General features: G+C 49.1%; 1 protein-coding gene across 8 annotated transcripts in view; it reads right to left on the bottom strand.

The window, feature by feature from the left end:
- Positions 1-19679, bottom strand: part of LOC140650966 (PH and SEC7 domain-containing protein 3-like) — a 115964-nt gene that overhangs the window by 73855 nt on the left and 22430 nt on the right. For 5 of the 8 annotated variants that reach the window (XM_072859899.1, XM_072859902.1, XM_072859903.1 and 2 more), the window contains exons 3-4: positions 15006-16080; positions 13194-13586 (exon numbers count right to left, since the gene is read on the bottom strand). In XM_072859899.1, the coding sequence (XP_072716000.1) occupies positions 13194-13586; positions 15006-16080 (1468 nt within the window). Of the gene's footprint in view, positions 1-231; positions 327-5272; positions 5288-9800; positions 9886-13193; positions 13587-15005; positions 16081-19679 lie in introns of those variants that run through there. The other 3 variants (XM_072859905.1, XM_072859907.1, XM_072859906.1) reach the window with 3 other exon arrangements.

The following is a 19679-nucleotide window of genomic DNA, read 5'->3' as shown; positions in this document are numbered from 1 at the left end:
GAAGAAAAATAAGATGATATTACAGTTTCAAGAAGGATTTAATTCCTCTTAGAATAGAAAGCAATTAATGGTAGAGAGGCAAGATTATACAATATAGCAAATACCACTTAACTGAAGGAGCTGTGCAGAACAGGGACATTTATTTAGCAGTCATCAGAGGTTAAGAGAATTAAACACAGAGACCCAACTATGGGCTTTCCAGCCCAGAAACACATTCTGCTCTGCACTCACCTTCCGAGTGTGCTGAGTGTCCACAACTTGTGCTCACTTCACAGAGAGCTGTTTGCTGTTATCAGCCTACAACTGCCCCTCACAACACTGGCTCCTCATTTGCTTCTTGCACTAGTATTTTTCAACTCAATTGCTTGCTTGGCTTCACGGGGTCCCTGTAAAAGTAGGCCATTAGCCATTTTCCAGGGGAAAACGCAGCAAGGAGGCCAGGGTGTTCAGTAGCTCCAAGCTGACTTGGCCCAAGTCCCTTCCTCATTCTTCCCCAGTTGTCCTGGAAACAATACAACTCCCCAAATCTAAAATAACATCTGCAGAAGTCTCAGCGGCTTCCGTGCCGCCCATAAGCAGCGAGCATCCCACGGGGAGGCACTGCTAGAAAAAGCAGGACTTGGAGCAAGGAAAACAATTTGCAGAATGGGAGAGACACACAAGCCACCCAGGCCAGCCTGGAGTACTGCTTGCTTTCCTCCTGCTCCCTCATGGTGGCAATAATCTCCCTCACCAGCTACCCAAAGTCAGGATGTTCAGCATGGCAATCCCAGGGCACTTTACATAAATCATGCATTTATAGATTCCTCCCACCTCTACTACAGTAGGAAAGCTCTGGCTGAGCTGTGTGCCTGCTTCGCTTCCCCCCTCAAAGAGGCAAGAGCCCTCCACACCAGAAAGCGCACCCCCACATACACACCCCTGCACACAGACAGGCTTTTAACTTTGGAAAAGCTTTTCTCTGACACTGGCATGAAAATTCTTGCAAAATCTCAGCTCTCTGTGTGTGTATGTGTGTGCGCGTAACAGCATTTCTATTTAAAAAAAATACTATACAGAAATTCTCTGTATAGAGAATTTCTCTCTCACTAAATCATCGTTTACACAGGGCTAAAGAACGATCAGCAGGGGTCATGCGCAGGGCAGATATGAGTGGAATGAGTTAACAATGATTTTAAACACAACACTTCAACATACCACGGTTTCATACACCACTGTAATCTTCGGGTTGACAAGCCATGGTTAGAACAACCAATTGCTGTGTTCCAGTGACAATTATCTAGCCATTTACTGAAATGTCTGCTAGCCACCTATTAACCCTTTAAAGATGAGATTTTCATATAGTGTGGGCTTAAAATAAAAATCTTTGCTATTCTGCATGCCTCCTTCCACACAAACCATCACCTGTGCCCCACCTCTCTTCCCATGCATGGTTTAAGCGAAGGAGGTGTGCGGTGCTCCTCCAGGAAGGAGACTTGCCCATTTCACCTCTGTTTCCATCCTCCTACTGCTGCCAGAACATCAAAAGTATCACACATCCACGCTGTGGGTACAGCTTTTTTTATCAAGTATCTGGGGAAAACAGACATCTGACCTGTTCCTACAAGGACTGGGGATCCAATTTTGCATTTATTTCAGTGTAAATAATAAGGTGGTATAACAAAAGGGGCTCCGTCTCAGTGCTCTAATAGGGAATTAATACGGTAAATACAATTCCAACAGCATTAACATCACTGACCACCAGCTACCCTAAAAAACAAAAAAGCCCCTCCTGATACTGTTGTTGTGGGACATGCCACCTCAGCCCTTTCCAAAAGCACTAGCCAATGTCCAAAATTCTCTAAATTGCGTCTACTCCAAACTTGTGAAGAAAGCAAATTCCAGAGTCCTCTTGACACACGCCCCAAGCAACGCTTTGTCCATTCAAATCAGGCACGACTGGTTTCAAAGTCCCAGCTCTAACAATTGACAAGAGCAAAGGATAACCAGGTGAGCTAACACATCTACGGAGCCTTCCACGTACAAACGCTGCTTCGAAAGCTATGCCAACTTGCAGAGCCTCGCTTATAAATCACAGCCCTGTTTCACCACTGCTCTTTATTAAACGCAATATTTATAGCCCTGAAAGATGGCCAAAGCTGACAAGAAACATCTGCACCCTGCTAGGAACCAGTGCACTATGAGAGTCAACGTTACCACAAACCACCATAAGTTTAGAAAGAAAGGAAGTGCCAGCATCTGCCACTTAAGTGAAATAAACAGTACGGCAGCTCCCAGCTTCTGTTTTGCCTCTCAGAGCAGTGGCTGGGAAGTGAAGGAGGAACACCCAGCAAGAAGGAGAGCATGCTCTTTCCCCTGCTCGCCAGAACTAGCTGACGGTGCTGTGTAAGAAACCTTATATTCTAACCTCCCTGCTTTAAAACTTCATCCTGACGGGGGGTCCCCATACATGTATCAGGTCAAAGAATAAGGGATGCTTCCTTCAGTTATTCCAACAGTTAATTAGCTTATTACTTAATAAGTACAAGAAGGCAGTCAAATCAACAATATAATTGTTGTCTGTAATATAAGCCTCTTGTTCCAGGAGAATGCCAGATTGTTAACATTAAAGTAAGACTTCAGTTCTGAAGTTTTTCAGGTGGTGAGAAGACTCGGTGCCCACATCACTGAAGGCTTAGGAAATACAGACACCCCGCGCATGAATATTGCAAGCTGCCTTCTGGACAGGTCATTTTAGCAGGGTCCGGGGGGTGTTACTCAGGGGAAAGACTGACATTTCTTCTTACCTCCAAGTCTCTCTGGGTGCACCATTTTCCTTTCTGTGCCTCAGTTTCCCCAGCTGCTGAACACAGATAGCAATATTTGCCTCCCTCTGTAAAGTGCCTGTAATGGACTCTAATCAAGGGCTAGGAGCGACGAAGGCTGCAAAATGGTCTGTCTTCTGCAGTCTACAGTTTCTACACATAAAGAGTCCACAACAGCATTAATAGCTAAACAGAGCCAAGAAAGGGCTTTGTGATGCAGAGCAAGACTGGACATGGATTTCTCATGCAGCTTTACTCTTTATCTCATAAAAATGAGAAACCTCCACTGACAAAAGCAGGCTGAAAATGTAATAGATTATATTCCCCCTAATCCTGGATTCAAGGCCAAAAGGGACTGTAACGATACTACTGGTAATTGCCTGTACAGCAACGGCTGCTGATTTTTATCCAGAGACTCTTACATTAATCTCTGCTATCAGAAAACACAGAAAACAGAAGCTACAAAAAAACAAGACCCCTTTGGTCTCACAGTGCATGAGCTATGGCCAGAAACCAGGTCCTTAGACCTTCTTATTTCTGTCCCCAGCAATGCACTCCTGACACATCCTCCCTCCTTCTGCCAAAGCATCCCCAGGCTCACAGTGAATGAAGACACAGAGGCTGTGACCACCATATCCAGCAGAAATTACAGCAATTCGATAAACAGCTGCTATGGTAAATTCAATACCTTCCAACAGCAGCAGCCACCCCTCCACGCTCACAGATGAAACATGGGTGGACTGTAACATCTGTAAAGCTGGTTTCCCATAACACACCGTAACAGCTAGGCAGAGTCTGAAACATTTTATACTGGTTTCTTCACTTATTCCATTATTGACCAGGGCTACAGTGATTTAGCTCCCAATGCCAAGGTATCTCAATTGTGTCATGCTCAGCATTTAGCACACTTGATCTGTTTAAGAATATTCTAGATTCACTTATCCCTCCCCGCCCCCATCCTGGGTTTCACCAAAATTGAAACCCTCCACAGCAATGTATGGTTGGGAAATGGCTGCAGCTTCCAGACAAAAACAGAGCAAGGCCAGTAACATAATGGTAAGGACACAGGCACCTCCTGTCTCAGTGGTCCACTCTCCCAGTCTACTCGGCTGCAACTTGAAACCTCGGCATGAGTACCTGCAGTTTCAGGTGCCTTAAACCTTGGGATGCTCTTAATTTTTTAGCAAATCCATGGGGAAAAAATTCTCTGTTTTGTCCCAAGGAAGAAAAGTATGTTAGCATTCTGCTTTATGGGAGAAGAGCTCAGATCCAGCACGGAGCAACTGCCCCAGCCGCTAACAAGATGATGTTCAGAGTTGACACTGAGTGGCAGGGTGTGACGACTCAGCATAAGCACTGTCCTCAGCCCAGCCACGTCAGCGATCCCAGCTTGCCACTGCCGGCAGCTCCTGCCGGACCGAAGCGTAGCAATGTGCTCTGTGGCACACGGTCTGCCCCGGATGCACATGGGGCCCTTCCCGGAGGAGCGCTCACCCATCCGGCGTGCACGTCCGGAGGGAGCGCACTGGATGCACCAGTTTCAGGGGGAGCTTGGATGGGACAGGGCTGGGACCTTCCCAGGTCTTTTTGGAAAGAGAAGAGGAGGAAACAGGAGGAAAAAACAACTTTTTCTCTCAAATAATTCTGCACACCTTTAACATCAGCTTTGCTTCAAGGCAGGCTAAGTCAGGCATTTGCCAGCAAAGTCCATCAGAGCAAAACGCAGCAATGATTAAAAATAAGGAAGGGTGGAGAGGCGTTCTGGCACGCTGAAGCTAGGGCCAGAACAAATGTTGTTTTCAGCAGGGGTACAGCATCCGCCAGGGAGCCACGCTGGGGCTGATAATCACCCTCTGCAGCACTGTGATGGGCCTGCTGTTTTAAATGCCTTCACTCCGAGCTGCCTTCTCCTCCTGGTTCCGAAATGGAGAACACCATCCCCTCAACCATAACCGTCGACTCTGGCTGTGAAAAGCATGCTCTGTTTCTAATTCAACAGCCCCTCAGCAGCGGCTCTCACCTCGCAGCATGGCAGGGACATCAGAAAGGCAGAAGCACTCGGATGCCCCTGACACCAGCCTGGACCACGGTGGAGGGCAGGGGGAGCAGCCCTGCCCTGAGGGAACGAATCCCTGCCCTACAACCCTTCAGAGAGACATGGATGCTCAGCCAGTGATACCCTTCCACATTTCAGAGCCAACCAAAAACGATCAGTGGCACAGGCTGAATTTTGTTCAAGGGAGCTGAAAAGCCATGCTTGAACAGCCTGGCTCTGAAAGGAGTAGCCCCACCAGAGAAAGCAAAGAAATCCCCGCAGCAGTGGGACGTGATGAGTCAGTTCCTGCTACAAATGACCGACCACACAGACGGGCTGGGAACGGCTCTGCTGCAGCTTTGCTGCAGCTCTGAACCAGCTTCTCCAGGGCCAGGAGAGAGTGAGCACAAAATCACATCAAGCAACAATTTACCTTGCCAGTTACCTCCAGCTCCAGGGCTCTTCCAAGATACAACTGTAGGAAGGGGAGAAAAATAATAAAAATAAAAATAATGCCCTTTCCTAGCAGATGACTCACTGTGCTATTTTACTCCAAATGGTTTAATCAGCTTTGAAGTCCTACGTATGGATTCTCTTCAAAGACACGCTTTGAAGTAGATCCCTCTTTGAGGACTGACACAGCTGCACTTTGCTGCAACTTGATTCAGTGGGTGTCTCACGAGCACAGCATCAGCCAGGACACATGAAGGGAGGACAGTTTCTACAACCCAGAGTACCCACCGAGGATGCATTAAAAAGTACCTCAGCCTTGTCACGTCACACAGAGAGGAGCAAAGTAAAAAATAAACAAACAAGCCCTGTAATGTCCTATCAGTTATCAATCAAATGCATATGCAAAGTCAATTTCAGGAGCTGAAATGCATGCTGCTGCTTAAAAATAATCTCTTGCTCCCTATAATCATCTGCCTTTTTCTTTGATTAAAAGAATTCCCGCTGATCGTAAGTAGGGAGCTAACACCTAAAGTGTTCAGAAAATGCCATTTCTGATAGGCTTGCATTACAGCAAATGCAAACGCTATCGTTACAGGATCACAGCATTAGGACAAGAAGTCCTGCCACACGCAGGGACAGGATTGCAGCCCTTCCGAGAGACAGCATGTCCTTTATTACACAGACACGCTGGCCCGTTGCCACCTGAAGTACAAATGTTTTGCTAAAAATACTTCAGGTTTGATTCCTTTTCGACCTCAGGTTCCTTACATTGCTATGGCAGGGGTTAGCGATCGCAAAGGGACTCTCACCACATTAATGCCCCCATGCCTAGAAAGTGAAAACCTGGCCCTCGCCACGGAGGGGTCCAAGGGCTCCCCTTGCAATGGACATTTCTGACAGATGCATTGACGTGCAGACCGGTCTCTTGGATACATCAGGATAGTCCCACGCTCAGGATCCAGCCCACCTGCCCCCAGACATGAGCAAAAACCAGACCCAAAGAATGCACTGCACACCCGTAACCTTGCTCAGAAAACACTCAGCCCCTGAGTGTTTCGGGAGCCCTTGGGCTCTCTCCCCTGAGCCCACCCACCCTCAGCGTGCTGCGGGTGCCAAGAGCCATCCCTGTGCTCAGCACCAGCATGACATTTCCCCACGCAACTCCTGCAGGGTCCTCTGGGACAGGAGCAAAACTGGGAAGCCAGCAGAGTACTTCCCCCTTGCTCAGGCTCCGTTTAACTGTTTGGAGACTGGCCCAGGGAGTGCATATTAATGGGGCAGCTCGTCCAGCTGGTCCTCCCCAGCAGAGAGCAAAACAGATGCATAAAAACACGGGTGTTTACGCCTTTTTGGTTAAGGCTCCCCTGCAGATGTGCGGATGGAGCGTTTCAGCGCTGGCACTAGTATCGCACAGGAGCTTTATGTTGCAAACATGCAGCGAAATGAACCGCCTGCCCTCAAAAAGAATGGTTAATAATAATAAAAGACAGACTTCCATAATAAAGGAAAAACAACCACCAACCAACCCACAGCTCACCCAGCTGTGCTAGCAAGGAGTCTGCACGGTACATGCCCTGTTCTTCTCCACCGCTGCTCCCGCATCACATCCGAAGCTATACATGCCTCTACGCCGCCCTGCCAGGCACCAGGCTCTGCCTCTCTCTATCCCAACAGACAGACGGACAGAGGAAGAAAAGAGTTAACCAGCACTAACGTTGAGGGGGGCTTGACTGGCAGCCAGTCCTGGCTAATGGATGAGACGGCAGGCTGCACTTCGGGACTGACTTGGAGCTGGCAGAGACGCCTCGGTTTCGGTGAATGAAGGCTTCCTGACCTAAATGGCTTTGACTTTAATGGAGATGTGCCAACAGATGCCAGCTTAGAAGCTGAGCTGCTGACAGCTTTATACTGAGGCGCTTTGTGCAGTGAACTGATCAGCTGCTCCATTTTTTTTCCTGTTTTCTTTTCTGTCTCTGTCAGCTCTTGGATTTTTGTTTTGTTTTATTTTCAGAGGAGGCTGGGAACTGAAGAGGCGAAAAGTCAGCAGCCCTTTTTTCCCTAAAACAACAGTTTATTTAGGAACTAGAAGCAGTTTTACAAACTCTCACTAAACTGGTGTTGCAAGCACCTCGTTAGCCAGAGCAAAGGCAAACCCCCATGCTGTATTTCCAGAGCCTTGATAAAGTGATGCCACCTTCCTGCAGGGAATACCAAGGTGATCAGTGTGGCTTAACATTTTTGAAGTTACTAAGCTGTGCGATAAAGGGGCAAATCCTCAGCTGCCAAATGCCACTGGTTTCAGAAATTTACCCCTGCGGATTTGTGCCACTTCATCTTTGCCTGGATTTAACATACCCATGCCAGCATATCGTGCTTACTAGTGGCTCAACAACTGACAGATGCAGCAGCCCATGTGCAGGTAAACAGGCTCCAGCACGCGTTTGCTCGCTCACTAGCTGCAGATGTATTTGACACATTCACTCTTCTAGGACAACAACCAGTGGCATTCCTCTGAATAACTGTTATCCTGGGCATATGGATGGCTGCAAATATGAAGTACCACCTTCTGACAGCCCTAGCTCTCCTAGGTCCCAGAGTCTGTCATGAGCTGAGGCATGTCCAAAGGCCAAAAAACGTCAACTTCGGAACACAAGGATCTCAGCAGATTTCATGTTAAACGAAAAAATTCAACCAGGTCGCAAGGTAAGTTTTCCAAGGGGAAAAAAGGTCTACCAGACTGCTGTTGGACAGATTAATAAAATCAATGAATAAAGGTTACGTGTTAGATACATACGTACTGAGTCTCATATCTCCACTGAAAATCAAATACAAGATACCTTGGACAAAAATACCAGAGTGCGAATTGAAAACCAGAAGTATAACTGGCATGCAGGATACTGATAAACAGGAAGGAGACTTAAGAGAATCAACCTGGAGAAAGGGATCAAAACTGGGTTTATCTGTCAATAAAGTTTATTGTCTCAAAGAAGGAATAAGCAGAGTGCCAACTAAGAAACTGCTGGAAATGATCCATACACAGAGGAAAGAAAACAACTGTGGAAACTACTACGAGAGGCCCAAACCATTAAGAGTAACCTGGCAGCCATTGGGAACTGCAGTTGACGTTCTTGTGCATTTATTCCAAGAACCACTAGATTGCTTTAGGGAGTTTTTTTTCTCCCCCCCTTGTATTACAAAACAATACATTTGTGACTAAATTTATGTTTGCATCTCTAGGAGGGGGAAAAACAAAACAAAACAAAACCAGAAAACAGGACTTGCAGAATTTGCTGAGCACCAGTAATTCTTTGAAGATTATGGCAGGTGGCAAATATTTAGCATTTTTGAGGATTAAGAGCTGCAATACAGATTTTTTTTCTTTTCTCTCTGGATTTAGAAAAATCTTGGGCGATGTCGTACTAACAGAGACCACACCTTCCAAGACAACTCAAGAAAAGAAATGCCAGAAGGTTTTTGGTTTAATTTCTTATTCTGACTGTAGCATACAAGGGAAGAGGGAATGGGAAGTCTGCTATAAAGAATGCAGAAAAAAAGAAAGATTAAAAGACATTCTGTCTTTAAAGTCTGAAAGTAGAAAAGAAACATGGGGATCATCACTGAGAGAACTTCATACTTGACTTTTAGGCACACTGATGCTCTGTCGCTTTGCTATGTATGTATACATAGCAAAGATAACTCACTTTTCCCTCAGGTATATCTTACTGCTTTGGAAATACGTCCCCTTCCTCCCACTCCGATTTGATGTAAATTATTACACCTAGTTCAGGCAATGCAAACTCAGGCTCGACGTCTGGGTAGCACCTTGCAAACAGTCTTCCCTACTGCCTCTGCGAGTACGACTCAACTCCCATATACCACGGCTGAGCCTTGCTCCGTCTCTACACAACTCACTGGCACAAGAAGGGAGGAGTGCAGTACCTGGGCAGAGACTGCACACCTCTGCAGGGATAACGGGGAGGCAAGGGGACCAAACACAGCCCAAATGCAATATTTTTATTGCCACTTCAAAACTTAATTACACTGGCAACCTGTGGCTCAGCGCATTTCACAGGGACCCCATGGTGCCCTGATACACGGCGAGGCTGTCTCTCAGCTCTGAAACCTCACGCACTCCCCCTCCTCCCCCAGTTCTCCCACCCCCACCTGGGGAAACATAAGGCTATTTCGGCTGCAGAAATTTGTTTTTCCCCGAGAGGGATGATCATTACATACCTAGGAAAGAGATTAAACCCCCCAAAAGACACCAGGCTCTAGAACCATTCCCAAGGGAAGGCAAGCTGCATGCCCTTCTCCCCAAGCATCCCTCCTCCACAGGCCAGACACAAAAGGCAGCTAAGAAGGGTAGTGCTAGGAAAGGACTACTTGCAAAAGCAAGCCAACCTGTCCTGCAGGAAAACCCAGGGGCCAGCTGATGTCCCCCTGCCCTACGGAAGCGCAGCGGGTGGCTGTCAGAGCAGGCACGTCACACGGCTCTCGCCAGGACTTACTGCGTTTAACCACGGCCAGCAGCTGATACGGAGGACAGCAGGGGTGAAACATCCAGACACCCAGGAGCCCATAGGAACTTGCAGCCTGCAAGCCTCTAATAATTTTTTTTTCCTCCCTTTTTTTCAGTTCTGAAGGCATGTGACTGGCCTTCACATACCAGAGCTGACCCCTCCCAGAGCCAGTGATTTCCTAAGAGTAGAGAAGGATGTTACCCTCCCGCTTATTCATTACAAGACTAGGTTTCATTGCCGTTACGCATTAAAACCTCACGCCATCTAGGGTCCACATGTCAGTTACACTCAGCATCCCTCGAGAGATGCAAAAGGTGCTGTGGTGCTCAGCTACCTGCTATCATGAGGGCATGGCCATGGGGAGCACCTGCTCCTCCTTTCCTAATTGGCACAGGGCTTTCAATTTCCAGGTGTAAACCATTAACTCTTTGCTCTCACATCTGCCCTCCCCTTCTGTACCGGACCGTGAAAAACTGCCAGTATTTCACACCCTGTTCCCCCATAAATTAGTGATGGTACTTGGAAGTGTATTCTCTCCCCGCATGCTTTCCCACACGTTTTTTATGTCACCAGAACACCACAGCACAGGAAGCTGCTGAGGTTTTAGTTTCAGTTTTTGTTCGCTTGGGTTGGCACGGTTTCTGGTAAAAGGGGGGTTGTGCTTCTTGCTGTGCCGCACTGCCGTGTTGCGTGTTGCGTTGCTTTTCTCCCAAGCCCCTCGCATCCCGAATTCCCCCACTTCGCTTTGTCCCTGCCACTCTTCACACGCTGAGACCCCACACCTGCCGACATTCCTACAGGATGGGGTCCCCCAGCTGCCCTCCTGCCTGCACCCGCTCTCCTGCCCGCACCCACCCGCCGCTGACTCCGCATCGCGGGGTGGGCAGCGGCAGCTGCGGGAGCCCCGGCTTCAGGGTGAGCCGGCAGCTCCGCAGAGGGCAGAGAGACCTCCGGTGGCCCCGCGATATATCGCAGGCAAGCTGCTGCCTGCGAGCTCCGGCCGGCGGCGCGATGCAGGGCCCCGGAGCGCTGCCTGCATCTGGCAGGGCGGTGGGCTTGCCTTCCCCACCTCCTTCTCCGGCAGAGCTGGACCCCTTCCGCGGGTGCCCCTTGATGCTCTGCAGCTCCAGGCAGGCGCGACGCATGGGAGACGACAGCCCCAACGCAACCGCAGGCTTGCGGCACCACAGGGAACAAGGACTTACAGCAGAAGGCACAAAGGTGCCGCAGCAGCTGTCGGACACATATCATACATGTGGACTTTCGGTTGAAAAAACAGGGGTGGGATTGCTTCAGGCAACACACCCACGCATGCAAACTCTTAGAAAAAGTGCCCACAGCTCAGGCGGCTTTCTGGTTCACCTGAGCATCACAGCGGCACACTGTCTTGACCCCTCTGCGAATAAATCCCATGCAGCCTCCAGCATGTACGCAGTGCTCCTCACTCACACGCTGTAACACCGTGATTCATCACTGGCTCCAACAATATAGCACACACGATCTGTCAGTCACCTGCACCCTGGTGCAATACAACATGATATTAGAATATCATGGTGGGGGGTGGTTAATAAGGTTATCGTCCGGAGGATCACCCTGTTGGGCATACCCGTGGCTGGCTGTACTGCTGCAGCTACACTCTTTATCAGCGCCTACCTTAACAGAGCAAGCCCTCGGGGCTCGAGCCCTGCAGACTACAACAGCAGAGCTTCCTAACAAACCCTCTGTTGGGGACACTTCTTTCTCCTTATTTTATTAAGGGGGAAAAAGAAGAATTTAAAAATACTTTGTTGGTTTATCACTGCGGCTGCAAATTTAAACTAAAATTAACTTAATTCCTAATGAAATCCACACTAGGCAGGTACCTATGTGTCTCTAAGCATTATCTAAGCACACCTTGTCTTTGTGATAACTTCGGTCTCGATGAGCAGATGTGGGCCTTACTCAACAGTTTTAGATACTAGGTGCTGCAACTACGGGGTAACAGAATCAGGGTCTGTACGCGCCGCTCGTCCTCCACTGCCCAGTCTTACAGCAGAGATTGCTCATAAGAGTGAGTTTCTATAATTCCACAGTATTTTCTGACCACTTAGCCTAGTTTTTGCTTCTCACATGACTCTTAATGGGTTTTCTTATCTCTTCCTTTACCTTTTCAGTATAAATAATGAGCTACAAGTGTCAGGACTGACCTCGGTTTCTGGCTCCGCACTGGTTGTAGCAGATTAGCAGTCACTTATGGCACCAAGCAGCTCAGGGTTGTACAAGATTTAAACACCGTTTTCCAGTAGGATTGATGGAAAAAACATTCTAAGCTGCTAAATCCTTCTGTCTGTTCTTTTAAGGGCAAACTGTACCTTAATCCATAAAGTTAGCAAAACTACTTCTGCTCAAAGGACTTCTTTCACACTAGCACAAAAGGAATAAAACAGACAAAAAACCTTCCACCACTGACTGCCAGGAAAGCTCAGACTAGACTAGACCCATCTAAGGGAATAGTCTAAGGACTCTTAGATGATGTCCTGTCCCTGGAAGATGAAGACCCAAGGCATCTTTGTTGCTCACAAGGTCCCTCACCCCTCTGCAGATTACTGCTTTTGGCTCAACCCCCCACTTTGCCTTTTCGCTGCCTTTCACTCTCCCCACCCTCTCTGACAACACACGATGAGGAAAATTTGCTCATAAGAGTGAGTTTCTACAATTCCACAGTATTTTCTGACCACTTAGCCTAGTTTTTGCTTCTCACATGACTCTTAATGGGTTTTCTTATCTCTTCCTTTACCTGAACGGAAATTATTAACATTTTTGCAACGCTCTCTCAATCAGTAACTAGTGCACAAATGAAAAAAACAGCTCACAGTCTCTAATCCTGTGAATGTGGTGGGAGCAAACCTCATCCCAGCTGAAGTAACCAGCAAAACTCCCACTGACCTCAAGAGAGGACAAGCTATGCCCAGAGACACACCTTTAACACCCAAATCACAAACTGCTTTTGGACAACTCATCCATGTGCACAGAGGGTTATTGTTCCTAAAATTGCTGCTAACAAATTCAGGTATAACTGGAGCTGAACAAGGTTCATCTGTAACTGGTAACTAACTCCTCCAGGGACAGGTCCCAGGGATGCAACAATACCAGCGAGCCTTTTATCGACAGAATTATCACCTACAAAACCTTCGTAAAGTAAATTTGCACTTTTCTAATGAACGGCAGGTTTGGACAGCTCACTTCTCTCATACAGCTCACTCTGTTACACTGGAAATTACTCTGTGTAGAAAACGTGCAGTGTTGAAAGAGGCAAAACTACGCTCTGCGGCAGTCTGCTGAAGTAAACAGACATTGGGGAAAAATCAGTAGGCACACAGAAAGCTCACCCACTGCTTTTACCTTTCCAAACGAGGGACTTCCGTGACATCTCCTCTGAAGAGTGTTTCGCTTACATCCCTTAAGCCATTGGCAATGCCTTCGCTGTAGCCCTTCACCTCCCCGTCAGGGGGAAGCTGCAGGACATCTGGCTGCCCCGAGGCTGACGTCCGATCTAAAAACTGGCCGCCCTCCTTCATGCGCTGCTGGATCATGGGAGTGAGTGGCATCTCAAAGCTGAAGTAGCTATCGGGCTCCGAGTACAACGTCTCCAGTGACTCCGCACTGTAGTACAGAGATGCATTGTCTAGGATGTTTTCAAACTGAGAGCTGTACAGATCAGTGGAGACATCGGAGTGCCTCTGCCCAAGGACATCTTCATATCCTCCCATGGATGCTTCCCCCTCCTCCATCATCCTGGAAATTAATCAGAAACAGCTCGTTTCAGCTCAGGGGGAAGGCTTAGACCTCTGGGTGAACCTCCTCGCCTTCCATCTTTGTGAACAGAAGGGTCCATGTGGCTTCGTGCAGGAGAGGACACTGCGGGTAAAATGCTAGTTTCTCCTTGCACCACCTCTGTTCATGACTGGTACCATCTCCCTCTCCAGGGACATAAAAATAAACAATCTCCTGGGTAAAAGATGGGTGCAGGGGCAAAGCCTAATATTGCCTAACAGATAACATCAGCTGCTTATATGCAAAGGAGAAGCACGCTCACAAATGCATAAGGTCTCCGCCAGCACCGCTGCCATGCCAGAGGCTGCACAGGTCAGAGCTGTGCACCTAGATGGGGCCTCTGTCCCCAGAGGACAGTTTGCTGGCTGTGCAGTCCTAGGGCTGGGGTCTTCGGCGAAAGGATGGAGGAAACCCCTCCAAAACACAAAAGGAATCAAATGCAATTCAAAACCCAGAGCTGGGAGAACCAGATTTCAAGGGGGAAGACTGGGCCTGCTTGCAGATGCACAGGGGAAGGTGTAGCATCCCCCTGCAGAGAGTTTTCTTCCCTGCTGCACCAAATACTGTGAGGCTTCTCACGGCACGTGCCAGGCGTCAGGGCTGCCTGCCCAAGCCACCCCACATGCTAGCCAAAGCAAAACCACATGGATCCCGAGGTGCAGAGGCAGGAGAGCCGCCCTTGCTGAGATCCTGTTGTTTCAGCAGCAAACGCCCTGCCAGGTCAGAGCAGGCACGGTTTGCTCAGAGCGCACCGGTGGGACCCTCTGCTTTGTTACAAGATACGCATCAGGAAAGAAAAGTGAGCAAATCGGGATGTGCTTGTAAAAAGCAGCGCACAATTTTTGCAATATAAAGAGCTAAAATTATATAAACACAGATAGACAGATAATATAGAAAGCACATCACAGCATTTACCCTCTTATAACATACAAGGCCCTGGGTAAAACGTCTTAATTATCCGACCTCTCGGAGGTGCTCGCACTGTTCTTGCACGAACTCTGCCTGAAACCAGAAAATCTGGCCAGGCGCATACGGCCAGGCCTGCACGCTGCCTATATTTAATTACATGCCAGGTCTGGATCCCAACTACACCTGCCACAGATGCTTCATCACACAGCCATTACTCTGCAAACAGCAAGAGACACCTTTACATTTCCAAACCTGAGACGGACTTCAAACTTCAGCAAGGTGGTGTGGATGGGGTTCAGTCCCAGCTTCATGCACTAGCCACCACCAGGCGTGAACTGCTACCATTGCCACCACGCCGCAGGCAGCAGACAAACATTCGTTGTTTGTCATTAGCTCCTAAAGGCGTAGGCGCAAGCCCCGTGCTTGGGACGAGAGAAACGCCGCCTGCCCTCTGCACCCCCGCCATCTCACCTGCCCTGGCCTCTCGCTAGCACAGCCGTCTCCTCCTCGCTGTGGTTCTTCTTGTCCTTCACAAAAACTTCATCCTCCTCGCTTTCACCAAGCAGCACCAGAGGAGTGGCTCCAGAGGCAGCAGGTCCCAGCCTCGGGTCCTCACAGACCTCGCTCCAAGTGCTGTCCGGCGAGGAGACCAAGCCTGGGGACACCATCGGTGGTGCAGGGTGGCTGGACGTTTTGGGGAACGCCTTCCTCTCCACGGACACAGTCTCCAGCAGCGAGTGCTTCTTTCTTCTCTGCTCCTCGGCTTTTTGCAGCCATAAAATCTCCACCCCTTGAAATTCTACATGTTTGCTCACAGCTGCCTCTTTAGAGAGCCTCCTCTCAGGACCCATTTGCATTTTGCCTTGACTGTACGCTGAAAACTCCTCAAAATGCGCCCACCCCTCCACTCTGCTGGCTGCTTCCAGGTTTGTCGCAGATGGTCTATGACAGCTTGTCTCCTGTGCGGCGTGGACCTCCTCGGCTTTATTACTGATGGCTTGCAAGGACTCGGACTGCTTTTCTCCAGTCCATATTGCAGCCAGATCTTTCTCTACGATCAAATGCATTTTTTCCTCAGCTGTTCGTTCAGATGGAAGAGGCATGTCTGAGGGTTTTTCTTGGCCTGCTGGAACTGGTTCTCTGGCTGCCTGCACATTTTGGCTGCCAGTAACGCTCTTTTTTTCCATTTGCGTCTCTGAATCAACAGAAGTATTTGCTCTCTCTTGCACCTTTGTTGCTTCCAGCCGTTGAGAGATTTTCATAATCTCTGGCAGGTTACCCGCAGGTTGCAAACCTTCTTCGAGGGCGCGCAGCTGCGCTGCCCCGGCGTCAGGTCTCGAATTGTCTGCAGGAGCCACATGCTGAGGAAGGAGCCTGCCAGGGACTTGGTAGTGACCGTCCCGTCTTTCTGGACTGCGTGTCACAGGCTCTGCCTGGTGTGGCAACGCAGCCCTCGGTGCATCTCCACTTGGCTCTACGGTGCCATACTCTGGAAATTCATTGATGATGGTATGAGGGATCAAAGTGCTGCTTCTATGGCCACTACCTGCAAAGAAAAAAAGAGAACGTGGGTTTACCTACCGTCTGCATAAGCAAAAAGCCTGACCTTCCTTCCCAACCCTCTCCTAACAGAGTAACTACACTCTCCCCTGCAGGGAAAATACCGTTCCATTTAACTCACTTCTGCATGCTCTCACACTGCAGCTATCCGGAGCTGGTCCTTTTACATACGAGTTTTTGGGCAGCCCTACGTTGGGAGTGTGCACTGCCGAGGAAGGAATGCCAGAAATGTCTGCTACACTTCAGAAAGGGTCCCAGTGGCCCATGAACAGTCTGAGGCCACAGGCCAGGCGCAAAGGCTGAAGAAAGCAGATATTCAGAGGTCTGACATTCATCCACAGCATGCGCCATACATGTTGGTTTTATTTAAAAAATATGTTTTCAGGTCATTTTCACTTGTAAAGATGAAACACTGGGAAGATAATCAGCCACACCCCATATATTCCACAGCCTTGACAAAACCAATTAGCTAAATTATAAAGCAATTAACGCGCAATTCAGCATTCTGCCAGCACTACTCTCTTCCTTTAACAACTCAGGTAACTGAAGGTCATGTCGCAGTGATGTACGCATACCGAGCAGTTCACATTTTCTGTTGCCGCAAATTCACCGCTGCACAAAAAGCTTGCTACCCCTCCCCTCCTCGTGCTGCTTTTCCAACTGATGTAAACAAAGCAGAAGCGAAAACGGATGGTCCCATTTTCCAAGCGCCGAGCACCCAGTGGCTCCCATTGTTGTGGGGTAACAGAGAACCAGCTGTCCTCAGAGGACACAATGACGGGTACTTGGCCACCTTATATTGCAGCCTAAGGAGGAACTGAGCTTTTGAAAAAAAAACCAAAAAACAAAAAACCACAACAAACCAGCAACAGCTGCAGTCACTGCACCCTTCTGGAAAAAACTGTCCTGAAGTATAAAAGTGCTTTAAAACAAACAAGGGGGGGGGGGGCCCAGATCCAAACACCTACTCTGAAAAATGTCAGGGGTGACAGGTCTGAAACGAGACACCAACTTGCATTTGGATGCTTTGCCCCACTCGAGGTGCATCTCTAGGTGCTGCGTTGCAAACCGATCCCCATCTCCACCCTGAGCAGGCTGGCCACAAGCCATTTCTGAGGAGGAAGCCACGTAGCTGTGGTTAATGACAGGCTGAATTCAAGGTGAAAGGGAGGATAATTTAACGCAAGCTCAGCACCACACTAATGTGGCTATCTATCTGCCAGTAGTTTGTAAAGACGAGCAGCAGCTCACACCTGCCAGCTCACTATCCAGTATATCTAGCCACAGGGTAAATACCGCACGTTGTGTGTGGTGCAGGATCAAAGCGACAGACTCAGACCATGCCAAACCACAGTCTCTTCCCCAGTAGGTTCTCCAGATATCTCCATGCTGTTGATTTAATCACTCCATAATAAAACTTCAGTGGGTCAGGTTTCACCTAGATGACTTGGTTGCTGTTGAGGACAGCAACTGGACAAAGCAGGGACCTCTCCTCTGCTGCAAGGTCCCAGGGAGCTGTGAGGAGCATGGATACCCTGCCCACTTCTGCATCACCAGCCTGCCTTCATGGCAGGGTTTCCAACACACAGGTGGTGGGTGCACTGGGAGAGTCTGAAAAAGAGAGTGAGGTCCCTCTCCCCACGTGAGCGTTTCCAGGCACAGTGCTTTTTCTAAGTGCCTGAAGCCCCAGGCAAACAGCCCCCTTTGCACACCATTCAGCCACGCACTGCTTGGGTGCATCCCAAGCCCACCCACTTCACGGCACAGGCACCAGGCTGCCATTGGGACACACTTCCACCAGGACAGACTCATGGATGAGACCGATGCTGTGTGGCTGCATCATCTCTGCACCTGCACCAGGACCAGCCCAAGCCAGTAAAAGACCCCAGCTCCCCACCCCACAGCCCCGGTCTGCTCTAATGCAGCAGCATTAGTGCTTGCTGCTCTCTCAGCACGTGTCTAGAGTTGGGGATTTTTAAGAGAGAAGAGCTGCTGATAGGGAGCCCGTCACTACAGATGCTAACGTAAACCTTTCTCGGTGGACACAGTTCCACCTACAGCAACTCTCAGCTTGCAGACCTGCAAGCGGAAGGTGCCCCAGTTGGGATCGCCTCATGCCCCCAGCACCGTGGGGCAGCGCTTGGCCATGCCGCTGCCTGGGCTGTACGCTCTGGCCGCATCCCGAAGGAAGGCAATGCATAGGGCCCCAGGAGCTGGGACCCGCCGCGCCTCCCTCCAACCCACGCACCCCGCCTCGCTGGAAGGAAGCCCGGAGCATCACCCCGTGGCCCCCCATGGGGCTGGGATGCAGCCAATGTGCGCTGGAGGCCAAGCCCTGACAAGGCAGCGCACACAGACCCTGCCAAGGGGCCAGGCTCGTCTCTGCTAATTGCTATCTTAGCTTCTGAACCGACACGAGGGAAACAGAGGCGGCCTTATTTCTGGCGGTGAATGCTAAATGCACTGCTGCGCGTCCCCATCTGCCACCAACGGCCACTGCTGACGGTGGTAAGCAATCCCAAGCAAGTTTCTGATGTACTTCTGCTCCTGAACTTCACCCCAAGCAAACTTCACACTCTGGCAAGCCCAGCAGACTCCAGAAGAGGTACACATACAGAGCACATACACGCATATATGGGCACAGAGAGATGTGCAGGAGGACAGAGCGTGCACACAGGTACTCCTCTCTGCCGCGCTTACAAGCTGTGTTTCACCTGGGCAAGAGAGGAGCACTTTCACAGTAGAAATTTAAGGCCTTTTCTACAGTGAGGCGCTAGCAGCCCTGCTCTGGAAGGACTGCTGCTGCTGCTGTATGCGAGCACAAGTCAGCAGGATTCTCGCCCTCATGGCACCCTGCAGGAACATTGCCTAATGCACTGCCTGATTAAAACAAATTCACATATGGCACCAAAGCAGCAGTCTGTCCCCATTAAGTTAGGTACCACCATGCACATGACTGCCGAGGTCTCCACTCCTTGCAGTAAACCACCACCAATCGTCCCCTGCTCCTAAAAGGTGCAAAGCCTTTCCCTTTGCTCAGAGAGCTATTTCAGGTACCAGAGCTTAGAGGAGCTTGAGCTCTTTAAGGGAAACTCCTCCCTTATTCCCATCCACCACCACAGCATCATGTCTTGCTGCAGCTACTGGCATATCCTGTCCAACCCCATCCCCCAATATGACTGCATTACAAACAAGGCTAGAAAGGCAACAACAAAATTTAAGGACCGCACTGAAGATGAGCAGGGAAAAAAAATACCCATCACCAAACAAACAAAGAAAGGACACACACTCTCAGGTAACACCAATTTCTACTTTGCATTGAAGGTGGCTTCTTTCAACAAAGCAAAAAAGAAAAAGAAAAAAAAAAATTAAACGGAGAGAGAAAAAGCTAAAAGAGAAAGGGGGTGAGTGGCTAGAAAACTGAGACCGGGCAAATATAACCTAACAGCAGTTGGCAGCCTTTCTGATGACTAGATGTTGAAAGAATTAATGACTTACATCAGGCATAGATATGATATTTCATAGGTAAATAACCATTCCATGTCAAGCAAGCTTGTCTACAGCATAATAACAGGAAATTCTAGG

This window comes from Ciconia boyciana, chromosome 4 (genome assembly GCF_034638445.1).
Source record: "Ciconia boyciana chromosome 4, ASM3463844v1, whole genome shotgun sequence".
Classification (NCBI taxonomy): Eukaryota; Metazoa; Chordata; class Aves; order Ciconiiformes; family Ciconiidae; genus Ciconia; species Ciconia boyciana.
The sequence above is the reverse complement of the archived record's forward strand: the minus strand, read 5'-3'. Positions and strand labels throughout refer to the sequence as shown.